This window comes from Kogia breviceps, chromosome 2, assembly GCF_026419965.1.
Source record: "Kogia breviceps isolate mKogBre1 chromosome 2, mKogBre1 haplotype 1, whole genome shotgun sequence".
Taxonomy (NCBI): Eukaryota; Metazoa; Chordata; class Mammalia; order Artiodactyla; family Physeteridae; genus Kogia; species Kogia breviceps.
In genome coordinates, this window is record NC_081311.1 from 172,640,055 (window position 1) to 172,665,133 (window position 25,079).

Below are 25,079 nucleotides of genomic sequence, written 5' to 3' on the forward strand. Positions count from 1 at the left end.
CCCGGACTGGGGCACGAACCCGTGTCCCCTGCATCGGCAGGCGGACTCTCAACCACTGCGCCACCAGGGAAGCCCAAAATATTGTTTTTGTAAATAGAAAATTTCTAATATTATACCGTATAGTCTGTGATAAAGTTACGTTATTTAGGCTACCAGATCTTTTAATGGTAAATTTTGGTAATTTGTTTTATTATTATTATTAAAATAATTGTTATTATTAAACAATTATTGTTTTATTATTATTAATTATTTATTATTATTATTAAATTATTATTATTATTATTTATTATTATGAGTGAGAACTAAGAATGTATACATCTATCTTTGAAACCAGAAAAAAACCCTGTGATTTGTCCTGATAAGTTTGGAGGGAATACATGTTAGGAAATGAAAAAAGAAAGAAAGCCTTTATTATTGAGTGATAATAATGCCTAAAGTAGAAAGAAATTACCTAAGAAGACTTCCATTGTTTTTTTTTAATTGAAGTGTAGTTGATTTACAGTATTTCAGGTGTACAGAAAAGTGATACAGTTACACAGATTCTTTTCCATTATAGGTTATTACAAGGTATTAAATATAGTTCCCTGTGCTAGACAGTAAGTCTTTGTTAGATTTCTACTATTTAAATAAATATTGCAATAGAACTAAATAGATTCCTTTTCCTTTAAGACCAGGTTATAATCTAGTCCATAATAGTCCCAAATAAGTGTGTCATTTTATAGAAATTTTTTTTCTTTTGAGAGTTGAGAAAAGTTCTTTTTTAAAGGTGTGTTTTGTATGAGATGAAGATTGTTTTTGAATTAGAATGCTTCAAAGAAGGGATGGATCAGAGTACTTAAATTCACGTGTTGAAAGTAAAACTAAACTAGAATAATTGACATCTATTCTTTAATAACTGGAGATTTGCTATTGGATTTTTAAATGTCATCCCACTAACAGTACTATTTTATAATCTTTGTGCTAGATGAGGCAGCACACTTATTTTGATAACTATCACCCTCAGGTTGAAAGTCAAGCTCTAATTTTAATTTTTTTCAAAATAAAAATACCTTAAGGATTGTGTTTATTCAGACAGGAAAAGCAAATTTGGCACGTTAAATGTAAATTATTTTCAGTGATCGGAAAATGTGGAAATAAATTCTATCATAAATGGAGATTTCACGTTTTTCTTTGTAAAATTAATTCTCATTCATGAAGAAAGTAGAAACATTTTGCCTATATTTACATTCACACTTACCTCTTTAATTCAGAGTAACCTTTCTGAAAAAATGCAGATATCTTAGTTTGAACAAGCATCATATATTATCAGTAGCTTTCAATTAGAAAAGAAAAATCCCTCAATTTTGTATAAAGCATTTTAGTAGCAGGCTGGCAGAGTCCAATTTGTGAGCCAATTAAAGCCTTATAGAGGTCTGCCAAACATTTCTTTGAGCTACTTCGGCTCAATATAAATATTAAAAACCTTATTCTATTAGAAAATTAGTTGAAATATTTAAAAGTGCATGTAAAACAAATGTTTTTCTGACATTGTTGCTATATCCTTATGTATATAGGTGCAAATATGAAAGGATAGCTCATATATTTTTAATTTAAACCTCATTTGGTTTTCCTTATTTAAAAGCCACTATATTTTATAGGAACCCAGTATATTATGATTTCTCATCAATAATCATGATTTACTAGGAGCATACATAAACTATTTTATATGACTTGTTAACTGAACAAGTTTATCTCCTATGTCAACCCAGGGTAAGCATTGAATTTCAGCTTTGTGATCTTGGATAAGTTATTTGTCCTCTCTGAGCCTCACTTTCCACATTTATAAAAATGGGGATAATAAAACATACCTCACTGAGTTGTGAGGAGCAAATACTTGTTGTAGGAGAAACACTAATGATAGACCCTAATAAATCCTAGGTACTCAATTATATGGAATTTCAAGTGAATAAATCTAGTGGTTATTCTTTGTCCTTATCATACTTGCCTTCTCAGTAGCATGGGACACAGTTGATTACTCTTTCCTGTTTGAAACATTTTCTTAATCTTTCAGCTTCTATGACACAATAGCTTTCTCACCTCACTGGCCATTTCTTCTTAGTCTTTTAGTCTGACCTCTAGAGTTATGGGAGTGCTCCATAGCTTGATTTGGGGCTCTCTTTTCTTTCTATAACTCTTCCTCAAGTGATCACTTCCAGTCTTAAGTCTTTAAAATATATCATGACTTAAATTCATCACTCTCAACTTTATACTCTAGCCTTCTGTGTTCCATAGTTCTATATTCAACTGCCTACTTGCATATTCAATATTGAATAGGCATCCCACGTTTAACATTTCTAAATCAGAACTCTTGGTTCCCTAGTTCTAAACTTCCCTCCCCCAGTCTTCCTCATTATTTTAAATGGCACCTCCCCCACCCCCAGTTATTCAAGTTCAAAACTGAGGAGTCATCTCTTTTTCTTCTCCTTCCTTACCTTCCAACATCCTATAATGATGCCCAGCCTTCATTATTTTTTAACCTGGACTATTGCAGCAGTTTCCCAACAGGTCTCTCTGCATGCATTCTTGACCCTTTCTAATTTACTCACCTCAGCAGGCAGTGATCTTTCTAAAAAGAAAACCAGAGGGAATTCTCTGGCGGTCCAGTGGTTAGGACTCTGCACTTCCACTGCATTGGGCACGGGTTTGATCCCTGGTCAAGGAATTAAAAAATCCTGCAAGCCACGTGGCCAAAAATAAAGAAAATCAGAGAATTGGAAGTTATAAATATGAAATAAATGGAAAATATCAATTTTAATAGATTTAAAAATCCTCATTGTTTTTAACTTGCATGTCATGTTTTCCATGACCATTATACTACAAAAAGACATATCCCAAAAGGACAAATAAATGTTCAGAAGCAAAATAAAATTCATTTGAACAGATATGTAACACCACTGCATTAGAATAGGTGTCAGCTAATATTTTCCCTTTCTTTTTGTGATAAGTGCTTCTTCATGTCAGGACTTTTTTTTTTTTTTTTTTTTTTTTTTTTTTAGTGTACAATTCAGTGACATTTAGTACCTTCACTACGTGGTGCAATCATTACCTCTGTCTAGTCTCAAAACATTTCGTCACCCAAAGAGACTTAATGTTGAGACTTTTGCTTTTACTATGTTGGCCAAAAAGTAAGATGTTACGGAAAGACCCAAATGAACTTTTTGGCCAACCCAATAGTTTAAAAGATATCTTTGAAGTTTTTCAGCTTGTGGAATTTGCTAGGCAACTTAAAATTCTGAGCTCTTTACAACAACTTCTTTATGTTAAGTTTAAAAAAAAACTGTTAAAATGTCTCACTGTGTCCTCAGATAGTGGAAGGGACTAGGGATCTCTCTGGAGCCTCTTTTATAAGGCACTAATCCCATTCATGATGGCTCCACCCTCATAACCTAAGTACCGCTCAAAGGTCCCAGGTCCTAATACCATCATTTTGAGGGTTGGGATTTCAGCATGAATTTTGAGGGCACACAAATATTCACACCATTGCAAATATTATAAATAGTCATAAATTAATGAATGCTACTAATAACACAATACTAAGTTATTGCACACTTATCATAGGTTGTCAGTATGCTCAGTATTATTAAAAATATATATATCAGGGGCTTCCCTGGTGGTGCAGTGGTTGAGAGTCCGCCTGCCGATGCAGGGGACGTGGGTTCGTGCCCCGGTCCAGGAAGATCCCACATGCCGCGGAGCGGCTGGGCCCATGAGCCATGGCCTCTGAGCCTGCGCGTCCGGAGCCTCTCCTCCGGGAGAGGCCACAATGGTGAGAGGCCCACGTACCGAAAAAAAAAAAAAAAAAAAAAAAAAAAAAAAAAAAAATATATATATATATATATATATATATATATATCAGATCTATAAGCATTAAGACATATTCTTCATTTAAAAAACATAGTAACAGGGTTAAAGAGAATGAAGTGAAGGGGGTCTGACAAATTTATAATGTGAAAATGGGCAAAGGAGAAGAAAAGAATATCATGATATTCCAATGTGGAAGTATTTTTAATCTTTATGAAGATGCATTATTTTTATAATTATAAATGAAGTCAAATTTTAAAGACATGGTGCAAACCTGATTCAGTAGTTTTGAGGATGTTTTTCTTTTCCCTCAGCAGAGGGCATGATCCCCCAGTGGTAAACTTTAGTTTTTAAATGTCCTCTCAAAGTTATATTAATTGCAGTACTCCTTGCTAAAACTGTAGCCCCTCAGATGTTATGTAATTATTCTATTAATTTACTTTATTTTCCTAAGTAATCATAAATAACCATAAGCAACTATACACTATTGGCACACTTCAGTTTTACTTTTTGTCTCTTCTTTGTTTTGACTTCTGAGCCGTCAAAAGCAAAAGGCTTCGTTTGGAGAAGGCACTCTTCTGAAAGTATATACTAAAATGTACGACAGACGCGTTCCATATCATGGACTGAATCTGAAGTGCTGCCTAAGAAATGTTCTTGATCTTTGTATGCGCTTGAATTCAAGTGAGGAGGGTATCCAGTTGGGATTAAATTTCTTGATCTAAGCTCTTTATAAACTGGTAAAGTTCATTTCCATGAAACAAACGAATAAAAAAAAAAGGATTGCATTTGTTAGACATTGAGACTGACTTAACAGCTTACTTCTCAAGTGTAAAGTTTCTCACTCAGCATCACTAGGCCGTCTCCATTATCTGGAACATCATGGGTATTTTAGACAGTTATAGTTTTACTGTCTAACAGAGAAATAAAATAAGAACACCGCTATATCCAAACACAGCACAAACTAAATTCTGTATTTTTAATCCCCATTTCTGCTATTGCTGTCAGATTTCTGTTTTTACAGAATTTTGAAATTTATGGTTTGACAGTGACTGATATTTCTTTCCCCCTTCCAGTATAAGAAATGTCGCTCTTCTCATGCGCATACAAACAACTTTGCAAAGTCTGTGGTCAACCTTGTGGATTCTGTAAGTATCTTGGTTTTCTTGAACCTCTTTTCCAAGATGGAATGGTTTATATCTCTATTTGCTTACTTGCTGCTTTGGTTCTTTCTGAGACAAAAGTAAAAATGCTATCCTTATCTCATCTGGCTAATAAGAAATTATAGAGTGGTCTGCTTCACAAAGGGCAGTGTTATCAGAGTTTCAGGGGACTGTTGAGTTATTCTTGGGATCCCAGAGATGCATTGATTTTGCTTCTAAGTGATGTCTAGATATTTATTGTCACAAGAGTCTAGTTCGGACAAAAATACTGGAGAAAATTAGCTACCGAAAAGAGTGTAAATTAAACTTGGCAAATGAGACTTCATTAATAATAATCAGTTGAGCTTATCATCTTAAATATAAGGCAGAAGAACTAATAGATTGAGGTGGATTATGTTTGGAGGATATAGGCAATACAAAAAAAATTTTTTTTAAAAGAACCCAAATTTATTTTCTTCGTGTCCCCATAAGAATGCTTCAGACTTTATTTTTAGATGACAGAATTAAGTGCAGTCCCAAAATAAAGCTAATTTAAAAAACAGTAAAATGTATATCTTCTTAAAAAGACTTCTATAAATCTTTCTTATTGAGTTTTTTGCCTCCTCTCATTCTGTCAGTTACAGAGAATGATGGTTAAGATTTTATTTCTTTTTCCTTTAGATAGGCAATCCGTAAATGTGAATATTATTCATTATGTTCCAATAAATAATTCAATTTGACTAGTCATAAATATAGCATAGTATTTTGTGTATTCTAATGTAAAGTGCTGTTTTGCTCAGCTAAATGTATGTTTATCTGATATTTATTGTATGTTCCCTCTTAACTGGGAAAAAAAAACCTTTATAAATTGCTTAATATCTAAATGCTACTTATTTTCTCTAAAGAACTGCCTTCTTTTCTGCCTTTTAAACAGTCCAAAAGTCTCCAATCATGTAAACACTCATAGCATATAATACCTGGTAGGCACAGCCGAGCAGTATAAAATGGGTGCAGGGTAATAGAGTAGCATGTAGTGTTAGGATTGAAATTCTGAAAGCCAGTTATCACCTGCTTTGTTAATTTTCTTTAATTTCAGCCCTTGTCTGTCTTCTCAGAGGAAAACTATAAGTGGATATGAAAAAGAGAATATTAAACACACTTCCCCTCTGCCCCAGCTGTTTACTTGGTAGAATCTCTGTGTTTGTCATTTCACCATGATTGAACAGAATCACGTCTTGCAAAGTGTCATTTTTATTTTGATTTACCATACAAGGTTCTGAAGCTGACCAACTAATTTTTTTTTAAAGACATTACACTTAACTCACTCCCTGTTGTAAAATCATTCTAGCTTCACGTTGCTTTAGGCATGATAATATTTCCTTTCCTCAGTATGTACTAAGATCATCCATTATTTTCTTAATTAGCTTGAAAATAGGACAAAATGACAACATTCATCAAAATTGCTTACATGTGTGAATTATTTAGCTACTGGGCCAAAAGCAGAAAAAGAGAGCAGAAAATTACAATTTAAATATTGCGAGTGATGTCACCCTGTGGTGAGGGTGACATAGGTAATGTAAGTCTGCTTTTCCCTCTTTTGGCCTCAGATCGTGATTCTCTTCCACTGTTATTTTACTTTTCATACAACAAGGCTTCCAAGGGCAAGCCAGCCATGGTGTTAGTGCTTGTCCAAGGATTTAGTGATCTGTTCCAATCCTGCAGGAGTAACTGGTCATATCACACTTAACTCAGAACCAGTATATCAGGCTCCAACCTGTTATCTCCTATGAGGTTTGGAAGGGTGATTTTACTGAACCCCGTTTTGAACTTATGTCCAGACTTTAGAATCGTGATACTCCTAGTATAGATCCCCTAGTGAGATGCCTGGCTGCTAAAGGTGCTGATTTGGGATTGAAGTAACTTTGTAGGAGAGGCTGAGTTGTACGATTGTTCTTTCTTCTTGCTCTTGGAAAAGAGAAAGGAAAGAAGATTCTCTCTGATGAGCTAATTCTGACGTCGTGTTCTCCTCTCACCTCCCCCTCCTGTCCTTCCACTGACTCTGAAACACTGATTGTGCATGTTTGACCTAGTGTTTTCCTCCTGCACCTGTCCTGTTGTATAACTTCAGATTTACAAGGAGCAGCTTAATACCAGGGTTGTCCTGGTGGCTGTAGAGACCTGGACTGAGAAGGATCATATTGACATCACCACCAACCCTGTGCAGATGCTCCACGAATTCTCCAAATACCGGCAGCGTATCAGGCAGCACGCTGATGCTGTGCATCTCATCTCGTACGTATCCCCAGCCCTTGGCTTGACATTGATCTTTATCCCTTTATTGTATCCGTTAGGTTATATATCAATAAATCAATCCTGAACAAGTTTGAGGTTGATTCCTCTGTTACATAAGAAGCACAGAAGTAGGCTGCCCAGTGCTGGAATGGTGGTTCCACAGTCATGAGATTTACTTTCAGAGCACATCTCTACCTTCAGCCCTTCCATCCTCAGGGTCAACTCATGATTCAAGACAGCTGCTGACACTCCAGCCTTCATCACAGACAGCAGGAATGCCAGGGAGGGGGGATTGCGAAAGGACCCTCCTTCCAGCTACTTAGCTCCTTTAAAGCAGATTTCCTGAAAGCTTGCACACATCACTTTCACCAACGAATCATTTGCTAGATCTTTTTTAAAAAAAATTTTATTGGGGTATAGTTGGTTTACAATGTTGTGTTAGTTTCAGGTGAACAGCAAAGTGAAAATGAACTATTGACTAAAATTGACGTTTCATCTCTAAGGAAAAGAGGTGCTTTTTTTGATAGCATAAGTTGCTCCCTTCCCCCCCTGGTGGCTAAGCTGTTTTCAGACAGTCCTCTAAGGTTCTGTCCTGGGATCAAACCAACCAAAGTCCTCCTTCCTGTCTTTTCACCTGTTACTCTTTGCTTTTCTCTCAGTGTTTAATCACCAATTTACAATCATCAATATTTTATATAACTACTCTATAGTCTCTACTAGAAAAAAGTCAAGGACTGCGGTCTATTTATCTTTGTGTCCTCAGTTCCTGTGCCAGTACGTGATGCTTAGTTAGGTGCTCTATTGATGTTTGCTCAACTGAGATTATTTAACATAACAATCTAAAGGTATTTATGATAACATACATTTAAAGGTATTTAAAATACAGTTTTTGGTTTTCTAAAGGAGGGTTGGTTTGGGGTATTCAATGTAGGACAATAGACATATTTGCGGAGAGTTGAAATATAATGGTCACTACATTGGTTTCCTAATAGCACGTATTTTTCCTAAGGCGTGTGACATTCCACTATAAGAGAAGCAGCCTGAGTTACTTTGGAGGTGTCTGTTCTCGCACAAGGGGAGTTGGTGTGAATGAGGTAAATGTTATCAATTTTACGAAAGTAGAGCTTTATCTGTGCATCTAGTCTCTTTCTTCCCCATGGCCTAGTTTACTTCCCTTTTCAGGCATGTTTAGAATGATAATGACATTGAGACTATAGTACGAGTGGTTCGTATTAGTAAATAGAACCCTTTGGTGTTAGAAAAGAGGTATTGTTTCATATCATAATGATAGTTTTTCAGATTTATCAGGCAGATGCAAACCAAAGATTGGCCCAGAAATTTCTTGGCCTCTATAGATAAGTTTTTATAAGCTTGTTTATCCTTCTTTTATGACTTTTAAAAAAAGTTATTTGCTCTTCTGCCTATGTTAGGTTTAACACATCCCAAAAGTCGAACCAATCAAATCTAAACCTTGGTCAGTACCTGAATCTATTATACCATGTTATCCCAGTAGCCATCATTCAGTGGAGACCTCTCTTGACAGATTTGTAGTAAGTTGAATTTATTCTTGGTTTGGTATGAATTGAAATGGGGCACAGCCTTTTAAGATTTTATGTTTCCATGTGAGAACATCAAGTTCTGAGAGATGCCACATAGTAAGAGAGGCTTTCTGCTTCTTGGGCCCCGTTGCAAGGAAGAAATGATAAGGAACGTAAGCCGTCTTTTGATGCTGTGAGCCTCTACTTAGGGGACTGAGATGAAATGTGGTGATGATTAAGAAATAATAACTAGCTTTGTGCCCTCTCTCAAATGTTTCCCACACACTTTCAACTCTGAAAAACAGTATGGTCTTCCAATGGCAGTGGCACAAGTATTATCGCAGAGCCTGGCTCAAAACCTTGGAATCCAATGGGAACCTTCTAGCAGAAAGCCAAGTATGTACATTGACCTTCTTACTTTCATGTGCCATTCTGTCTGTATAATGCATGTCCTGTCAATAAAGAAATATTTTTCATTCCTAAGTCATAATACCTTAACTGTAATGTATCTCCTTCCTCTAAACAATGATAAGATGAGCAATTTAAGGTAATTCTTAATCTGTGTGGGTTGGAGAAAAGTCCCTTTCAAAGTCCATAAAATCATACTTTCTCAGGGCATGATCAGCTCTTTCTCACACTGCAGAATGTTGGGGTGGGTGGTGGTTAATACTCACCCTCCGGATTCTAACCAGTTGAGTATAGACACAAGATGTCAGTGAAGCTCCACCATAAGTACAGTTGGATCAGAAAATAGCTTAGGCCTAGAGTTAAAAGGAGCTCAAACTCTAATTAAACTTCCCCATCTACTTACCTCTAATTAAACTTACCCATCTCGAACCATCAGAAACATTGGAGAAGCTTCTTGTACAGGCAGTCCCGTCCTGGACCTTTTAAACATGGGGGCAGGTGATAGAGGATAACTCTCCTCTACTGGGTGGGCAGGGCCAAGAGAAGCAGCCACAAATCCCATCCAGGAGGAAAACACAGCTGGTGACTGCTGGGTGTCACTCTCCTCTTGAACCAGAGGAGATGCAGATGGAAAGACAGGGCTGAGATTCTAGTGGCGAAGTGTTGAAGGCCCACAATAATTTTAGGGAGCCCTTGAACGTTTTTAACTTCTTTTAAAATCGATATAAAATCCAACTTGGATTATATTCCTCTTGATATCAAGACACTAGTAAAATATAATTTTGAACACACTTTTGTGGCAGAAGGCAAAAGTGCCTAGGGCACACACAATGAGATCCTGTGGAAAGAAAAACCTGAGGTATTCACTCCTAACCTGTTAGTAGGAATTAAGTGGAAATCTACTCCCCTCAGTGAAAATATCAGATTCTAGGAATAAAGGTCCCCCTCTCTACCACAGCCTCCCTAAAGAAGAAGAGGACAAAAATCTACCTTAACATTGTCCTATATTTTATACTTTTTGACTACTATCAAATAATTGTCATTAATACATAGTGTTATGGAAACTTGAAGCCAAATATATATCCAGGGTGTCTTGATTCCCTTTAAGGGCATATTAAGTCATCACTTTATGGGTACATTAAGTCTAGTGGCATTGAGCAAATCTCCACAAACTTTCATCTATTAATTTCTTGCTCAGAGTATTTGCTTTCCCAGGGAAACACATAGTACACATTAAAGGAAGTGATTCAGGTTTCACTGGCTGGCATCAATACATAAAAACCAGAAAGGAGTAGAACCAGGTTTATGTCCTTGTTTGAAAAGCCTGGAGCCAGGAAAAGGCCAGCGCTGGGGGCAGCTGAGAGATATTGCTGAGTCAGATGATGGAGTAGGGTGCGCAATAAGCTTCATTACTAATGCTGGGCATAATTCCTTCCCCCAATTTTTTATTCCTTTGTGAATTGTTTGTTTAGGTAGATTCGTTCTGTACTTTGAATTTATTAAAGATCCATTTGGAAGTCTTTCTTTAAAAATATCTTTGTCTATCATAGGAAAGAGAATAGGAAAAAATAAATGAAAAGGACAGCCCATCACAATACCCATATGTCCATCTATGTTAAGTTTATGGTTGTTATTTAAATTAGATGATTTTACATTTCTATTTTAGATTTCTCTCTTTTGCTGAACCTTTTAGCTTAGTGTTCTTCAAGTCTCTGGCTGATTCTTGCTTTGACTCCAGCAAATTGAATTCTCTCCTCTAACGTCCGGTGTGGTCTGTTAGCAGGACTTCATTGAGGACTCATTGCATTTGTGCAGTAGAGCTTTGTAGTTCCCAGAGAGCACACAGACTACCATCTCATGTGAGCCCCAGAACCACTCTGGGAGACAGAGAGATGCATTCGCATTTTAGAGGTGGAAACACTGAGACCCAAGAAATGCTAAGTCACTTGCCTATGAGACTCTCTCATCAGACAGAACTTGGACTAGAACTCAGGCTTTACAATCTCTAGACCAGGTACTTTTCATTGAACATTGGCACTAGGAACTTAATTGAATTCTCTGAGTTACAAAAATGAAGAGAGGCACAATTTTATTTCTTGCAGCTGTTGTCTTAGGAAGCAAGCTATACTGTTGGAAAGGAAAAAGAAATATTGATTTTAAAGAAATAGGTTTTGGGCTTCCCTGGTGGCACAGTGGTTGAGAGTCCACCTGCCGATGCAGGGGACACGGGTTCGTGCCCCGGTCCGGGAAGATCCCACATGCCGCGGAGTGGCTAGGCCCGTGAGCCATGGCCGCTGAGCCTGCGCGTCCGGAGCCTGTGCTCCGCGATAGGAGAGGCCACAACAGTGAGAGGCCCGCGTAACGCAAAAAAAAAAAAAAAAAAAAAAAAGAAATAGGTTTTGTTTGGTGAGACTTCACATTCTGTACCTGTCTGACATGGAATTGGTAATAAGGAACTATTTCAAGAGCTGTGATGCAAATTAAAGATGTGACTTTTGTTGTTTCCCTTTTCTTTTGTTGCTTTTTATTGTTTCATTGGACTAGAATGTGACTGCACAGAATCCTGGGGTGGCTGCATCATGGAGGAGACGGGGTAAATTTTCATTGTATATGCATTTGTTATATACCTTTTACTGAAATTGTTACCTATAATTAGATACACAGTCTCTCAGGTACTGGTCTTTTAGGCTAAGTCTTAGAATAAATTCAATAACTCATTATCTGATATTTTAAAAAATGAAATGGCTAGTTTACTTTATACTTTAATTTTTTATTTAAAGTTGGGAATAAAAGTAAAATAAAGTAACCACTTCTACATCTATTAACCCTTAAAGGAAGCACATGATTAAATGCTTCTAAGTTTAGTGGATGCATTAATTTTTTAGTACAGTTAGGATAAAAGCTGGTTGTCTAAACTGTCAGTGAAAACCAATTTAGTCAACAATTTATATTTTAAGGAACTCGTAAATAGACATGTTTACTGTAATAAAATTGTACTGTATTCCTTATATAATCAATAAAGCTTTTTTAAACAAATTAAGACAGATTTATCATGTTTAGGTGGTCTTCTACTGATAGACATTTGAATAGTTGCTCACCTAATTCCTGTCTCCTATTGTGGATAATTTGGAAACTAGAGGGTTGCTGTTGCATCGGTGGACCAAGGCCTAGAAACATTGCCCTCTTTCCCAGGAACCCCTGCCCCATGGGAGCCACTGCCACAAGGCCTCCTAAGCTAGAGCCCACTCCTAATAGATAGGTTTCCTCACTCATGTGTCTCTCCCACTTCCTTTGCCCATGCCAGACATCTGCTCAACACATCACCATTTCTGGTCCTACCCCCTCCCTGTGATCCCCAGTTGCCAGAAGCCCTGACCTACTTTTACAGAGTCCCTTCTTATTTGTGCACCAGGAGTCCAGGGAACAAGAGGTGTGTGAGCATGAAGGCTTGAAGAGAGAGTCAGCCATTATGCTTGCTACTTTAGAACACATGTTTCTAGAAATGTAGTTTAAGCTTGAAACCTTTAGCATTCATGCTCCCCCCTCCCCTGAGGCCTCCTACAGAATGGTAACACCATTCATAATACTGGTTCTATCGGGAGAGGTCTTCTGTCTTCTAAACTTCCAATTTCTAAATGGGATTTTAGACTGACTACCCATAGGATATAATAAAATTATTTAAGCTTAATTTGTATTTTCTCAAGTATATGTGTCTACATAGTTCTTGTAAGAGATCACTGTCAACAGTGGTAGATTTTTACCTACTTCCATACACTACCCTCATACATAAGGAAATATAAATCTATTGGATCACATCCTAGAATAAGTGACCTAGTACTCTCAAATCAAGTACTATGACAAATATGTCCAAGGAATCAATGTGTATGACTCAGTTTAACCTTGATCATATGTATAATATTCCCCTATGTACTGACATAGTGATAGTAATTTGATTAACTCACAAAGAGGTTCACTATATTCCTGCAAAATCATGAATATTACCAAATAGTATTTGAAGTTGAGAATAAGGAGCTATTACCTAATTCTAATTCAGAAGGCACTTACCCTAATTCTGTTTTGACTGTGTGTATATACACATAAAAACATATATATTCTAACACATCTCTTTTAGGGTTTCCTTGTTTACCTCAACTGTGTCGCTGAAGCCTGCAATACATAATCTTTAATCAGTTGAACCTCACAACTTCCTTCTCCAAAGTAAAATCTAGTAGGTTCCCAAGTTCCTTTTATTCAGGACAGAGGCCAAAAAAAAAAAAAAAAAACCACCCCTGCTTATCTTTACTGAGACAGAGCGAATAAAAGTGACTACCTTTTTTTTTAAACATCTTTATTAGAGTATAATTGCTTTACAATGTTGTGTTAGTTTCTGCTGTATAACAAAGTGCATCAGCTATATGTATACCTATGTCCCCATATCTCCTCCCTCTTGCGTCTCCCTCCCACCCTCCCTATCCCACCCCTCTAGGTGGTCACAAAGCACCGAGCTGATCTCCCTGTGCTATGCGGCTGCTTCCCACTAGCTATCTATCTTACATTTGGTAGTGTATATATATCAGTGCTAGTAACCACATTTTAATATACAGCCTAGGTGAAGTTGGGGGATGAACTTTTCAAAAACTTTCAAGCCTGAGCACAAAGGGGCTTGACTGCTAAGGAGATTGTAAACTAGCCCCCAAATCTGTGATTTTCTTTGAATTTCTATTTTTACAGACTCTACCACACATACTTACTTAGCAGTTTGAACATAAGAGCCTTGTCAAAGTTTGTATAGAATCATCTGGATCTAGAGTGATGATTTTATTCTAATTCAAGTGTTTTAATTTTCTTCTCTGATGACTGCTTTTGGTAAATTTTTTACATAATTGATTCTTTATTTCCTCAGGGTATCCCATTCCAGAAAGTTCTCAAAGTGCAGCATTTTGGAGTATAGAGATTTTTTACACAGAGGTGGTGGAGCCTGTCTTTTCAACAGGCCAACAAAGGTTAGTAATTTAGATAGTGTAATTATTTCTCCAATTTTTTTACAATGGAACTATGCCAAATATCAGATACTTGGCTTGCAAAGCAGGTTTCTTTCCAATCAGATTAATATTTAGTTATAAAAGGCTTTATCACGTTAAAGATTAAGTCTCATTTAAATGAATTACAAGACCATAGTTTCACTGTGCTGAAGCTCTGGTGTTTCAGTGCTAGCTGTACCTCCTCTTGGCCCTCCCCTCCAAAAAACAAACAGACAATCCTTCAATTAAAATATCTTTGAAATTTTCATGTTGGGGTCTTCACTTGCTGCTAAGAGATAGTGGGTTAGATTAAGATACATTACTTTAGTCCATTTCTCTGACAAAAATTCTATTTCCCCTTGACATTTTCTCTAGGGGTATAACTAATTTCTAGGCCTTTCTTACTTTCTTTTTTTTTTTTTTTGGCAGGGGTTGGTATGTGTGGTCCATTCTCCCAGATAGAAAGCATTACTAATATCAGCCAGCCAAAAAAATGACCCAAAGTATTTATGGACCCCATAAATACAGGATATATATATATATATATATATATATATATATATCTTTACTTGGGAAGGTCCACATTGTCAATTGGTATTTCATTAAAATTTATATACACAATGTCATATTCTCTTATCCACAATTCTTTAATTCAAAAATTCTGAAAATTGGAAGTATATTTTATGAGTTTGCAGAAAACATAGTGGATGGTAAAACTTTTCCTGAACTGAAAATCTTTATTTATCCCTCATAGTGTAAGTATTCATAAGTCTTACTGCACAAATGTTACTGCACAAATGTTAATGTGTTTGATTATAGGGTGTATACCAGACCCCTCAGGGCCGTCATATAGAACAGGGTAAATGCATCATACTTTTCTAAAATACAGCAAAGCCAGAATTCTTAAACTCACAGGCTATAGAGCTTTTGGATATGGGACTGTCGACCAATGACATGTTTAGAAACGGAGTTGCTTAACAGGCAAAAGGACAGGATTGATGCGAATTAGCAGGTGGCATAGACATTCTAACATTTCACATTTCATATTTCTTTTTAAGATACTACATCATAAGTCAAATATAGTCCATTGCTATACAAAATGTTTAATAACTCTGCAAATTGAGAGCAGTGAAATCATGTTAGCCTTTTTTTTTAAAAAAAATCAGTGTCTGATGTCGATAACTGTCAGAATAATTTATTCCTATCCCCATAATTAAGTGATACTGCTAAGTTAAGGATGATACTTTGAAGCCTGACAGCTGTATAAAATCTCAGTAAGGCTGCAGGAATTTTAAAGTGACCTTGCATCATTAAACTCAGCTTCCTGCGTTTCATGGCATCGATCTCAATGCAACAGAAATCTGAAAGCTTCAGAGTGTTTAAAATGGGTGCAGTGAGTAATAATGAATTAATGTGAGCTGTTGGCATTTCTGAATTGCAAAGTACATGGCTAATTTTACCTGCCTTGCAGCTCACCAGCTAATTATAAGCATCATGCCTGAGGAAACAACACTGAGTTGTTTGAAAATACTAAGATCTCTAGTGTGTGTATAAGGATCCATCATTAGATTTCTGAAATTGCCTATGAGTAGAAAGCAAGTTATTCAGATAATGTGGAAACTAAATAAAAATACACATACATCTTCAATTTTAAAAATTAGTAAATATGGCATTCTTTCTTTTTAAACAACATATATAGAATAATTTTTAAAAAGCTGCTATGGATTACAGTGGAATAATTTATATGTATGTGTGAAAGAACTGACTTTCTTCTAAGTATTGTAGTCAATGGATGTATGTATGCAGGTTTTATGTGTTATTTACACATTATCTAAGTGCATCTTTTCTGTGCTCCGGGAACCTTCTCAACTGCCATGTTTGCCATATGGTTTGTGATAGTGACCTGTCTCAGGATGGAAGAAGAGTCCTAAGAATGAAATCGAACAGTGGGTTACGTGGGAGTCCTGATATAAAGCACTACTCGGGTTCCAGTCTGCCTTTCCCTTTTCCATTTTTTCCTCCCTGCTGATCAAAATATCACAGAGATGAGGACTGTTGATTTTAGTCATTGGATTTTCCCATGGGGAAGTCCCACCCAAGTATCGTGGAAAACTTCCTTGCTCCTTATAACCATTTTCCTTTCCTGGGAGTGGAAGGAGGGTCAGATCTTTCTTTGGTGGACTCAGGGGAAGGCAGCTGCTCCTTGGGTGTGTGCTACTCCCTCTCATATATACGGCTCTGAGCATTTGGGTTGGGATGTCCCGTTCTAATCTGCACCTGAGTATAGTAGATGTACACAGAAAAATCTTGCCCCAGCTGATGGGAAATAGGAACGTTTCTTATAAATAATCAGCTGCCTCAGCAACTGGTCTGTAGTACAGTTTATTTGGCAAGCAAGTTCATAGCACCAGTAGGATGGATTATTCTAGAAATTTGACTCTCCCATTGCTCCAGGAATGATTGAGAAATTTCTATACATCTGTGCATATGTCTGCACATTTACTTAATATGGTTCAGACAGTGCAGATTTCTTTTCACTGAGAATGATGGGCATGGATTTCCAGCAACATTATTTTTTTTCCTAAGTTTATTTGCATTTACTTGATGGCATATATCACATTTAGCTGTGAATGAAGCATTTTTATCTTCTTGACAGTTTTTATATCTTCTCAGCTGCCTGGTTATAAGTCAACAAATTAGGTATCTGTGAGTCTTATTAGCAGTGCATTTAAACTCTATTAGCAAATATGAAAAGTGATCTATTCCTCTTGACAGCTTATTTCTCTGAAAAGTAGCTCTAATGGTAGAGGTCATCTCTGGAGCCCACTACCGGAGAATCCTCCAAGAGATATTACCCCATTTAAAATATGTTTTTTAGAAGTGTTATTAATAAATTAACAATGATTCTCACCCAGACACATTTGTAAGATGCCATAACAGCAGATCATAGAATACCACATGATAGCTGATTATAGGGCCATGTATGTAGCCTCATTGGAGTGTTGATTTTCTGTGATGAATTAAAATGGTTTCCCTTTATCTTTCTAATCTCTTTCAGTTATTTGAGCCCACAGAATGTGGAAATGGATATGTGGAAGCTGGGGAAGAGTGTGATTGTGGAATCCATGTGGTAGGTATAAGAGATCTTTTCTACCTTCAGCACATCTACCCAGAGTGCAGAAGAATAGCATTAGTGGGAAGTCTGCCCCATCATTCATTGTGGTCTTACTGCCTTTATTTCTGAGCTTTCTCATCAATGCTTAATCCTAGCTCAGACACGTTAGAATTAATCATTGGCTCTGTCTGAAGAAACCTAATGGATTCTTCTAATCAAATTCGTATCTCTTAAAAATTCATAACTCATATTCATCTCAGACAAGTTTTACTAACTCATGAAAATTCTTTCTGTGTTGTATATTAGTTTTGTCTTTGTAAAACTAGATTATTAAGAATACAACAGAGCTAACCAAGGGTTGGGTGCCTGCTAAAAAATAAGCTTGCTTTTTGGTAGAGAAGCCCCTTCTTAGAAGATCGTACTTTGCTGAGAAGTATAGCCAGAAGGAATCTATCATTGCTTAAAGTGGTTCATTCTTTCCTAAAAGATTTGCTTACTATTATATACATCTCCTCACGTGGATTACGCATAAGTTGTATGTGGAGAGAATGTTGAATGACCAGTGGGTAGGTTTCCTCACTTACTCACATGAAGTGTTTTCTCTAGGAATGCTATGGATTGTGCTGTAAGAAATGCTCTCTCTCCAATGGGGCCCACTGCAGCGACGGGCCCTGCTGTAATAATACCTCATGTCTTGTGAGTTCTCTGACAGTTTCATCTTTCTTATCGTTAACATATTAGTCAAATATCTCAATGTGTACATTGAGTATTTGTACAACTTGTCACACACTTGTTGACTGACACTGTGCATATTAGCCTGGTGATTTTGTAGAATCAATAAATCTATCCAAATTCTGTGGGTTACAACGATTATCTTTACTATGATTCACTACTGACCATTCTATTCTCTGGTACCTCCCTAAGAAAATATATCTATAACCCTTCCAAAATAAACATTGAGAATTGCTCTACTATCATGAGTGAAAACCAAATTAAATAGTTGAATAGAAGAGGGACAATTCTTGTGGTCTTTTTCTAATAAGCCCTACTTATAACCTTTTTCTTTAAAACTCATCCTAATTTATTTTAGACCCTGAGCAGAAAACCTAGTGCTCGTATTTTTACATTTGATATTTAAAATCACTTATAAAGGTAAGAAAGCTAGATAAGGAAGTAATATATGTATGTATGTATGTTTATATGTGTATATGCACAACTTGTGTATGTGTGGACACACAGTTACTTCCATCTTTAGAGACCTCTGGTTAATTTTTTAAAAAACCGTTTTGTAAATTTTCCTTTTTCTCATCTATAAAATCTCTAATATCCTTTAAAACCATAAAAGTATATGATTTAATTTTATCCAACACCAAAGGGATATTATGCATGTGGTAATCTAGGCGATTCTAGCTTAATTTGTACTTGCTTATGTCCCCAACCAGATTATAAATTGCTTGAAGATGATGGACTCTTTCCTTCATCTTTTACCCACCCACCACCCAGAGAAACAAAATGCCTTGTATTCAGTAGGCATTCACTGGCATCACTGAAGGAAATTCATATGAATTAATTGAAATCTGCTTGTGTATATTTAGCTAAAGCAAGACTAATATCCAAGCTAGTTGGGAAATCAGTGCAGGTTGGGTGTGCATATCAGTCTTCAGAGAGATCCTGAATGTTTATATTTTAGTGTTTTGTTCTTTTATCTTAAGCCACACCAGTGATTCTTCTTTGCATAATTGTCATTACAATGTTTTCCAAAAATAATACTCTGAGATAGTGGATTTTGAAATCTGAACACGTAATGCCTTGGTTAATGATTCATATTTACTACACAGAGTGATATTTGGGCATTATCTCTATCCGGGAACTATCTTGCTGATTCATAAAAAGAGTTTGGCGGTGTTTATGAAAGGATGTCATGATTGTTGGTGAATATAAGAATGTTAACTCTTTGAAGTATGAATTAATACTGGTTCCTAATATTGAGTTTTGATTTGCAGTTTCAGCCGCGAGGGTATGAATGTCGGGATGCTGTGAATGGGTGTGATATTACCGAATATTGTACTGGAGACTCTGGCCAGGTATGGCAAACTGAGTTTTAGGTAATGCATCTTACTTGCAAATACATATTGTAAAGCTTTCAGTTTGGATTACGTGTGTGAATATGATTTGATTCTTTTGTTTTCTGTTTTGTTTTGCTCTGTTTTCTAGTAATTTCTAGCTCCTACCATGCCTTTATTTTAGGAACGTTCATTGTGGTTTTTTTGGATCTAAAAAAGCTCTTTTCTTCCAAATTTCCCCTTCGTAATTAGTTCCCTTTCTATTGCTTATATCCAATGAATTGATTTTTCTTTCCTTGTCCCCACATCTAAAACAGTACCCTCACACTGATAAAGCACTAATAGTACTACTTCCAAGCATTTTTAAGCAACAAAACCCTTTCTTTTTTTTTTTTTACATCTTTATTGGAGTATAATTGCTTTACAATGGTGTGTTAGTTTCTGCTGTATAACAAAGTGAATCAGCTATATATATACACATATATCCCCGTATCTCCTCCCTCTGGCGTCTCCCTCCCACCCTCCCTATCCCATCCCTCTAGGTGATCACAGAGCACCGAGCTGATCTCCCTGTGCTATGCGGCTGCTTCCCACTAGCTATCTGTTTTACGTTTAGTAGTGTATATATGTCCATGCCACTCTCTCACTTCGTCCCAGATTACCAACAAAATTTTGGATGGAAGCCCAATGTAGAAATCTGGGCAGAGTAGCACTGCTGTGGTTGCAATGGGACTGGGAGAAGAAGTCTGCCTTCCTCAGCTCTGTCGCCGTCTCGCTCCACTTATGAAGCCCTGGCTTCATGGCCCACACACTTGGCATGATATTCTTCACATTAAAATGATCACATTATCATTAAGGTTGCTTTCCGGCATTCCTTCTTTAATTTTTACATTTTTAAACATTTATATTGTGTTGCTTTATGTCTTTATTTGTCATTCAAATGAACAGTTGTGGAGCCCCTGCTCTGTGACAAGCACTCTATGAATTCTGGGATACGGGAGGAATTGAAATAGAAAAGTCCTTGCTTTTACGGGGCTTGCATTCTGCTGGATGGAGAAAGGCAAATAAATGAACAAAAAACCCAGTGGGTACAGAAGCATGGCTTCTTCAAGAGATGGAATGAAAGCAGGGATAGCTGGGGGATAGTGGAGACAATTCAGAGAGGAAGTCAGGAATCAGGCAGGTAGGGGCTTGGTACGAATTTTTGACTTCATTCTACCTTCATTTCTTTCTAACGTTATTTCAAGAGCATTTTCCCATGCTATGACACAGTTTCCATAAATATCCTCTCTACAGTTGCATGAAAGTCTGCCATGTGGATTTACCAGTCACTTCTACATCCAGTGGTGGTAGATATTTAGATTGTTGGCAGTATTTCATTATTATGATTAATACGGTCGTGAATCTCTATGCATTTTTAGGAGTGTTTCTTGTTTGGAGTTAGCACCTTAGAACAAGTTCTCAGGAGTGGAGTTACCTATTGCCAGGTAGGGCTCCTGATAGAGTACAGTTAGAAGCCAAAATATCATTTTTGCTATTGCAAATAGCCAAGCTGAAAGCCATAGCTTAGTGTGAGGGCTAAATGGGCCTCTTTATAGATCCCAGATTCAGGCTATAGCAACACGTTATTGACAAAATTGGGCCTGGAATGACCTGTCGGTGCAGAGCCAGCCCTTGCCTTGTATGCCATGGAGGAAGAGAGAGGATGATTTATGTGAGTAGGCAAGAGAAGGATGGCAGGACCGGGCCAGAATGCCAAGTTACTCTTCTCAAGTTTATCAAATCAGCCAGCCAACCAACCCAACCATTCACTCTACCTGCCTGGAGAATCGAGTACAGCAGCAGAGAGTAACTGGAGTTACACTGAGTTCCCCTCCCTGGAAGGAAACATGAGGAGAGGAAAACAAAGTTTCCTAATTAACCTTTTTGAAAGGTTTTGATTTGTATCATCTGAGGCTCGATTCATGTGGATATGGTACAAAGGAATGGTACAGTGAACTCTATTCAGGCTATTATTCTTTTGTGAATTTTATGCGTATCTATTTTTATATATAGATATGTAAATAGGTTTCTCTGCAATTTTTAAATAATATAGTGGCAGAATGTAAGAATTGTGGATTCAGTGTTTTATGACAAGTGTACTGACACTCTTGATATACTGTTTCACTGAGTTATATTTTTAGTTTTGTAGAATAATGCTATTTTTATACTCATCATATATGGTTTTGGTTCTGTGTATTCAGTTCTTTTAAAAGTATAGTTTTTTCATTTCAACCTTTAACTCTTGAATTGCCATAGACTTTACTGGAAATAAGGTTTTTATAATGAGGGCTCTGTGTTCAACTTAATATTCTACTGTCCAAATTTTTAAAATGTTCTTCTTACCTCATGTGTCCAAGGTGAAAATTGTACTGTTAAATTCTCAGTGGCATAGTAGAAAAGCATGTTCCTTTAGTAACAGTTTCCTTATATGACCAGAATGAACCTGAACTAGATAAGTGGAATAGAGGGAGTTAAACACCCACCGCAAATTCTTTTGCTTTGTAAGAGGCAGTGAACTGTGAATTTAATTGATGCTAATAATGATTAAGAAAATAGGATCTCTGAGAATCTCTGCATCTCTGAAAATCAGTATCGTTGGCAACATTATGACTTGATCTCTTTTATTTTATTGTATATTTGTGCTTAATTTTGATACTAGCATTTACTGATGCTTCTGAGCTGCTTTTAAAATTTACAATTTATAAGAGAATAAGTAATACATGTGGAACCGAGAGAAATCCTGGGCAAACAGTCTGGATGATCTAATAAAGATATTTTTTAAAGATGTGGGAAATGTGTTTTGTTAGTACTATGAAATATGTCATCCAAATGGGAGTATAGCACAATTTAAAATAAGTGCATTTAAAGGCTATTGCACTGTGAAAGCTGGCCTCAACTGGACCTTCCTGCACAGTATAAAACTGGGGGCTCAAATGGCATTTAGAGACCGAATCCAGAGCTCTGCTCACAGGAAGAAAAACGTACACAGATTTATGGTCCCTCTGCTTTAAATATCTCCAGACAACGAGAGATGTCCAAAATTCCCTTTGTTAAACATTTCAGTGGTAAGCAACTGGCTTTTATTAGCCTAAACGAAAAATAGATTGATTAGAAAACTTCTTCGGTGTAGCTGTGACAGTTTATAACAAGAGCTTTTTTTTTTCTAATTAGTGACTCCTACTACTTTTTTCCTCTTGAAACATCGCAGAAGTCAAATCTGAAAATTGTTTAGCCCCTGATGTACCTATTCTAGTAGCAACATTTCTTTTGCATTTTTGTCCAGTGTGGTTGTGTTAATCTTGGAGAAAGTGAATAATTAATGTGGTATTTTGAGTGGATTTGGATGAAAGAGGCCCAGGGATCTCTGTTTTTGGGGCAGTTGGTCCAGTAAACCAACTTCTCATGCTGATAATTACATCTCTTGAAGAGTTACCATTAGGTTGAATGAAAGCTTGTATGAGAGTCAGTTGTTCTTTAGAAAGATGTAGAACCAAAGCATTTAATCTCAATGTGTTCCTTCATAAGTTACTGCTTCTTCACACTTCTAAATTAGTTCTGTTACCTTTCTGTAGTGACCATGATAAACACCTTGGTGTTGCAGAATAGAATAACTTAATTGTATCTGTGTGGGTCATTTATTTATTTTCTCAGTCAGTCAATAGTCATTGAGCACCATCTCAATAATAATTGAGCCAGTTTTGTTCTAGGTGCTGGGGAGGCAGCAGGGACAGAAAATCCATGCCTGCATGGTGCTCGCATTAGGATGCAGACAAAAGACAAGCAAACACATAAAATATACGGATCCTCAGTTGGTGATACATGTTATGGAGAAGAAAAAAAATAGGGAATGGGGAACAGAGGATGCCAGCATGGGGAAGGAGGTTATGGTTTTGAAGAGCATGGTTAGAGAAGGCTTCTCTGAGATGCTGATATTTGAGCAACGTCCTAAAGAAGGTGAGAGAGCAAGCCAGGCAGAAATCTGGGGGAAAGATTGGAGGAAGAGCAAGGACAAAGGCCTTGGGGTGGCAGCATGGCTGGTACATTCACGTAGAGTCAGGTATTTGTGGCAGAGAGTAGGAATGAGGTCAGAGAGATGAAGATGAGGATGGGGCCGGCATAGCAGCAGATCATGATGAACTTGGAAGGCCAGTGAGTAGATGGGGAAGCCATCAACAGAGGAGCAACATGAGGTGGTTTAGGTTTTTCAAGGGACACTCTGGTAGCTCTATAGCCTATATGGAGAGTAGAGTGGAAGCAGGGGAATCAGTGGGAGGCTGTTGCATGATGAGAGAGATGAGAGATGGTGCTGAGAGATGGTGGTGGTGTGGACCCAGCATTAGCGGTGGAAATAGAGAAAAGTCAGATTGCAATTATATTTTAAAGGTAGAAGCTACCAAGATTTGTTGACGGAATAGAAGGAGAGTGTGAGAAAAAGAGAGGAACATAGGATGACTCCATGGTCTCGGCCTTGAACAGTTGGAAGAGTGGGACTGTCATTTACTGAGAAGGTGAAAACTAAGGGAGGACCTCAGTGGGTATTGCTATGTTTCTTATTCACTTGCCACACCCATGTATTTTTTTTTTTCCTTTTTGTATTTGTTTTGAATGCTGTAGCAGAGCCTTGACTTAATTTTTTTAGCTCTCTTAAATGTGGTAAATGAGACGTACAGAAAGTAAAAATTTTAATTTACTCAGGGTAATGTTGGGGGAAAATGAAATTTTCCTTATTTTTACTTATAAAAAATGATTTGATAAATAGACCTGGAAAAAGAAAGACTTGTCACATCATGATTGTTCTAGTAACAAATCTGTAGTTCAAGAGGTCAGAAATGTAATGGAGATACAGCACTTATATTGAGTTGAAGGATAGTGTATTTCTTCTTTCTCAGTAATGTGGCCTAGAGGTGAGTGTCATGGGTGTCACATGCAAATTTGACATTTTCACAGGGCTGAGTGAAGTCTTGTAAATTAGTTCCTGAACGTGTCCACTCCTGCATAACAAGCTGATTTTTTCCCTTCATTATCCATTTTAATCCCTTCTACTTTTAACTCCCCAGGCAAGTGAACATAAATTATTATTTTAGCACATCTCATGGAAAACAGAGAAACATAAAAAGCACCCACTGCGTGGACCTAATTGATTGATTCATTTTTATCAATAATTGCAGAATAAATTTAGATAACCTACTCAAAGAGTTACTCATGTTTTCCTAATTATAGAGTCACCATGCTTGCATTTTTAAAATACTTTTTGTAACTTTTACTGATATGAATGATCTGTAACACACAATTCACAAGTAATAATAAAATCATGCTTACATTTGTTTTGCATTTTAATATATTGTACACATAGTCTGAAGATACTTCACATGCTGAATGTTAACTAAGAAGGTTATATTTTTCAGTGCCCACCAAATCTTCATAAGCAAGATGGATATGCATGCAATCAAAATCAGGTATGCTGGGCTCTAGGTTTTAAATGGGACTTTATAAAAAGATTAGATTTCAAGGTGTTTTTTTTGGATAAATGTAATTTTGATGGGGAATTGCAATTCAAACAACAGTAAATTATTGCAGTGGTCTTCTAATTCAGAGTTGCTTTATGTCATATAAGATAC

At 36.8% G+C, this 25,079-nt stretch overlaps 1 protein-coding gene across 5 annotated transcripts in view; it reads left to right on the top strand.

Moving 5' to 3' along the window:
* ADAM23 (ADAM metallopeptidase domain 23) overlaps positions 1-25,079 on the top strand; it is a 160,224-nt gene that overhangs the window by 103,560 nt on the left and 31,585 nt on the right. For all 5 annotated transcript variants that reach the window (XM_067026671.1, XM_067026674.1, XM_067026672.1 and 2 more), the window contains exons 10-19: positions 4,917-4,988; positions 7,111-7,274; positions 8,284-8,368; positions 9,118-9,208; positions 11,765-11,813; positions 14,124-14,223; positions 17,300-17,371; positions 17,963-18,052; positions 19,360-19,440; positions 24,867-24,917. In XM_067026671.1, coding sequence (XP_066882772.1) covers positions 4,917-4,988; positions 7,111-7,274; positions 8,284-8,368; positions 9,118-9,208; positions 11,765-11,813; positions 14,124-14,223; positions 17,300-17,371; positions 17,963-18,052; positions 19,360-19,440; positions 24,867-24,917 — 855 coding nt within the window. The remainder of the gene's footprint in view (positions 1-4,916; positions 4,989-7,110; positions 7,275-8,283; positions 8,369-9,117; positions 9,209-11,764; positions 11,814-14,123; positions 14,224-17,299; positions 17,372-17,962; positions 18,053-19,359; positions 19,441-24,866; positions 24,918-25,079) is intronic.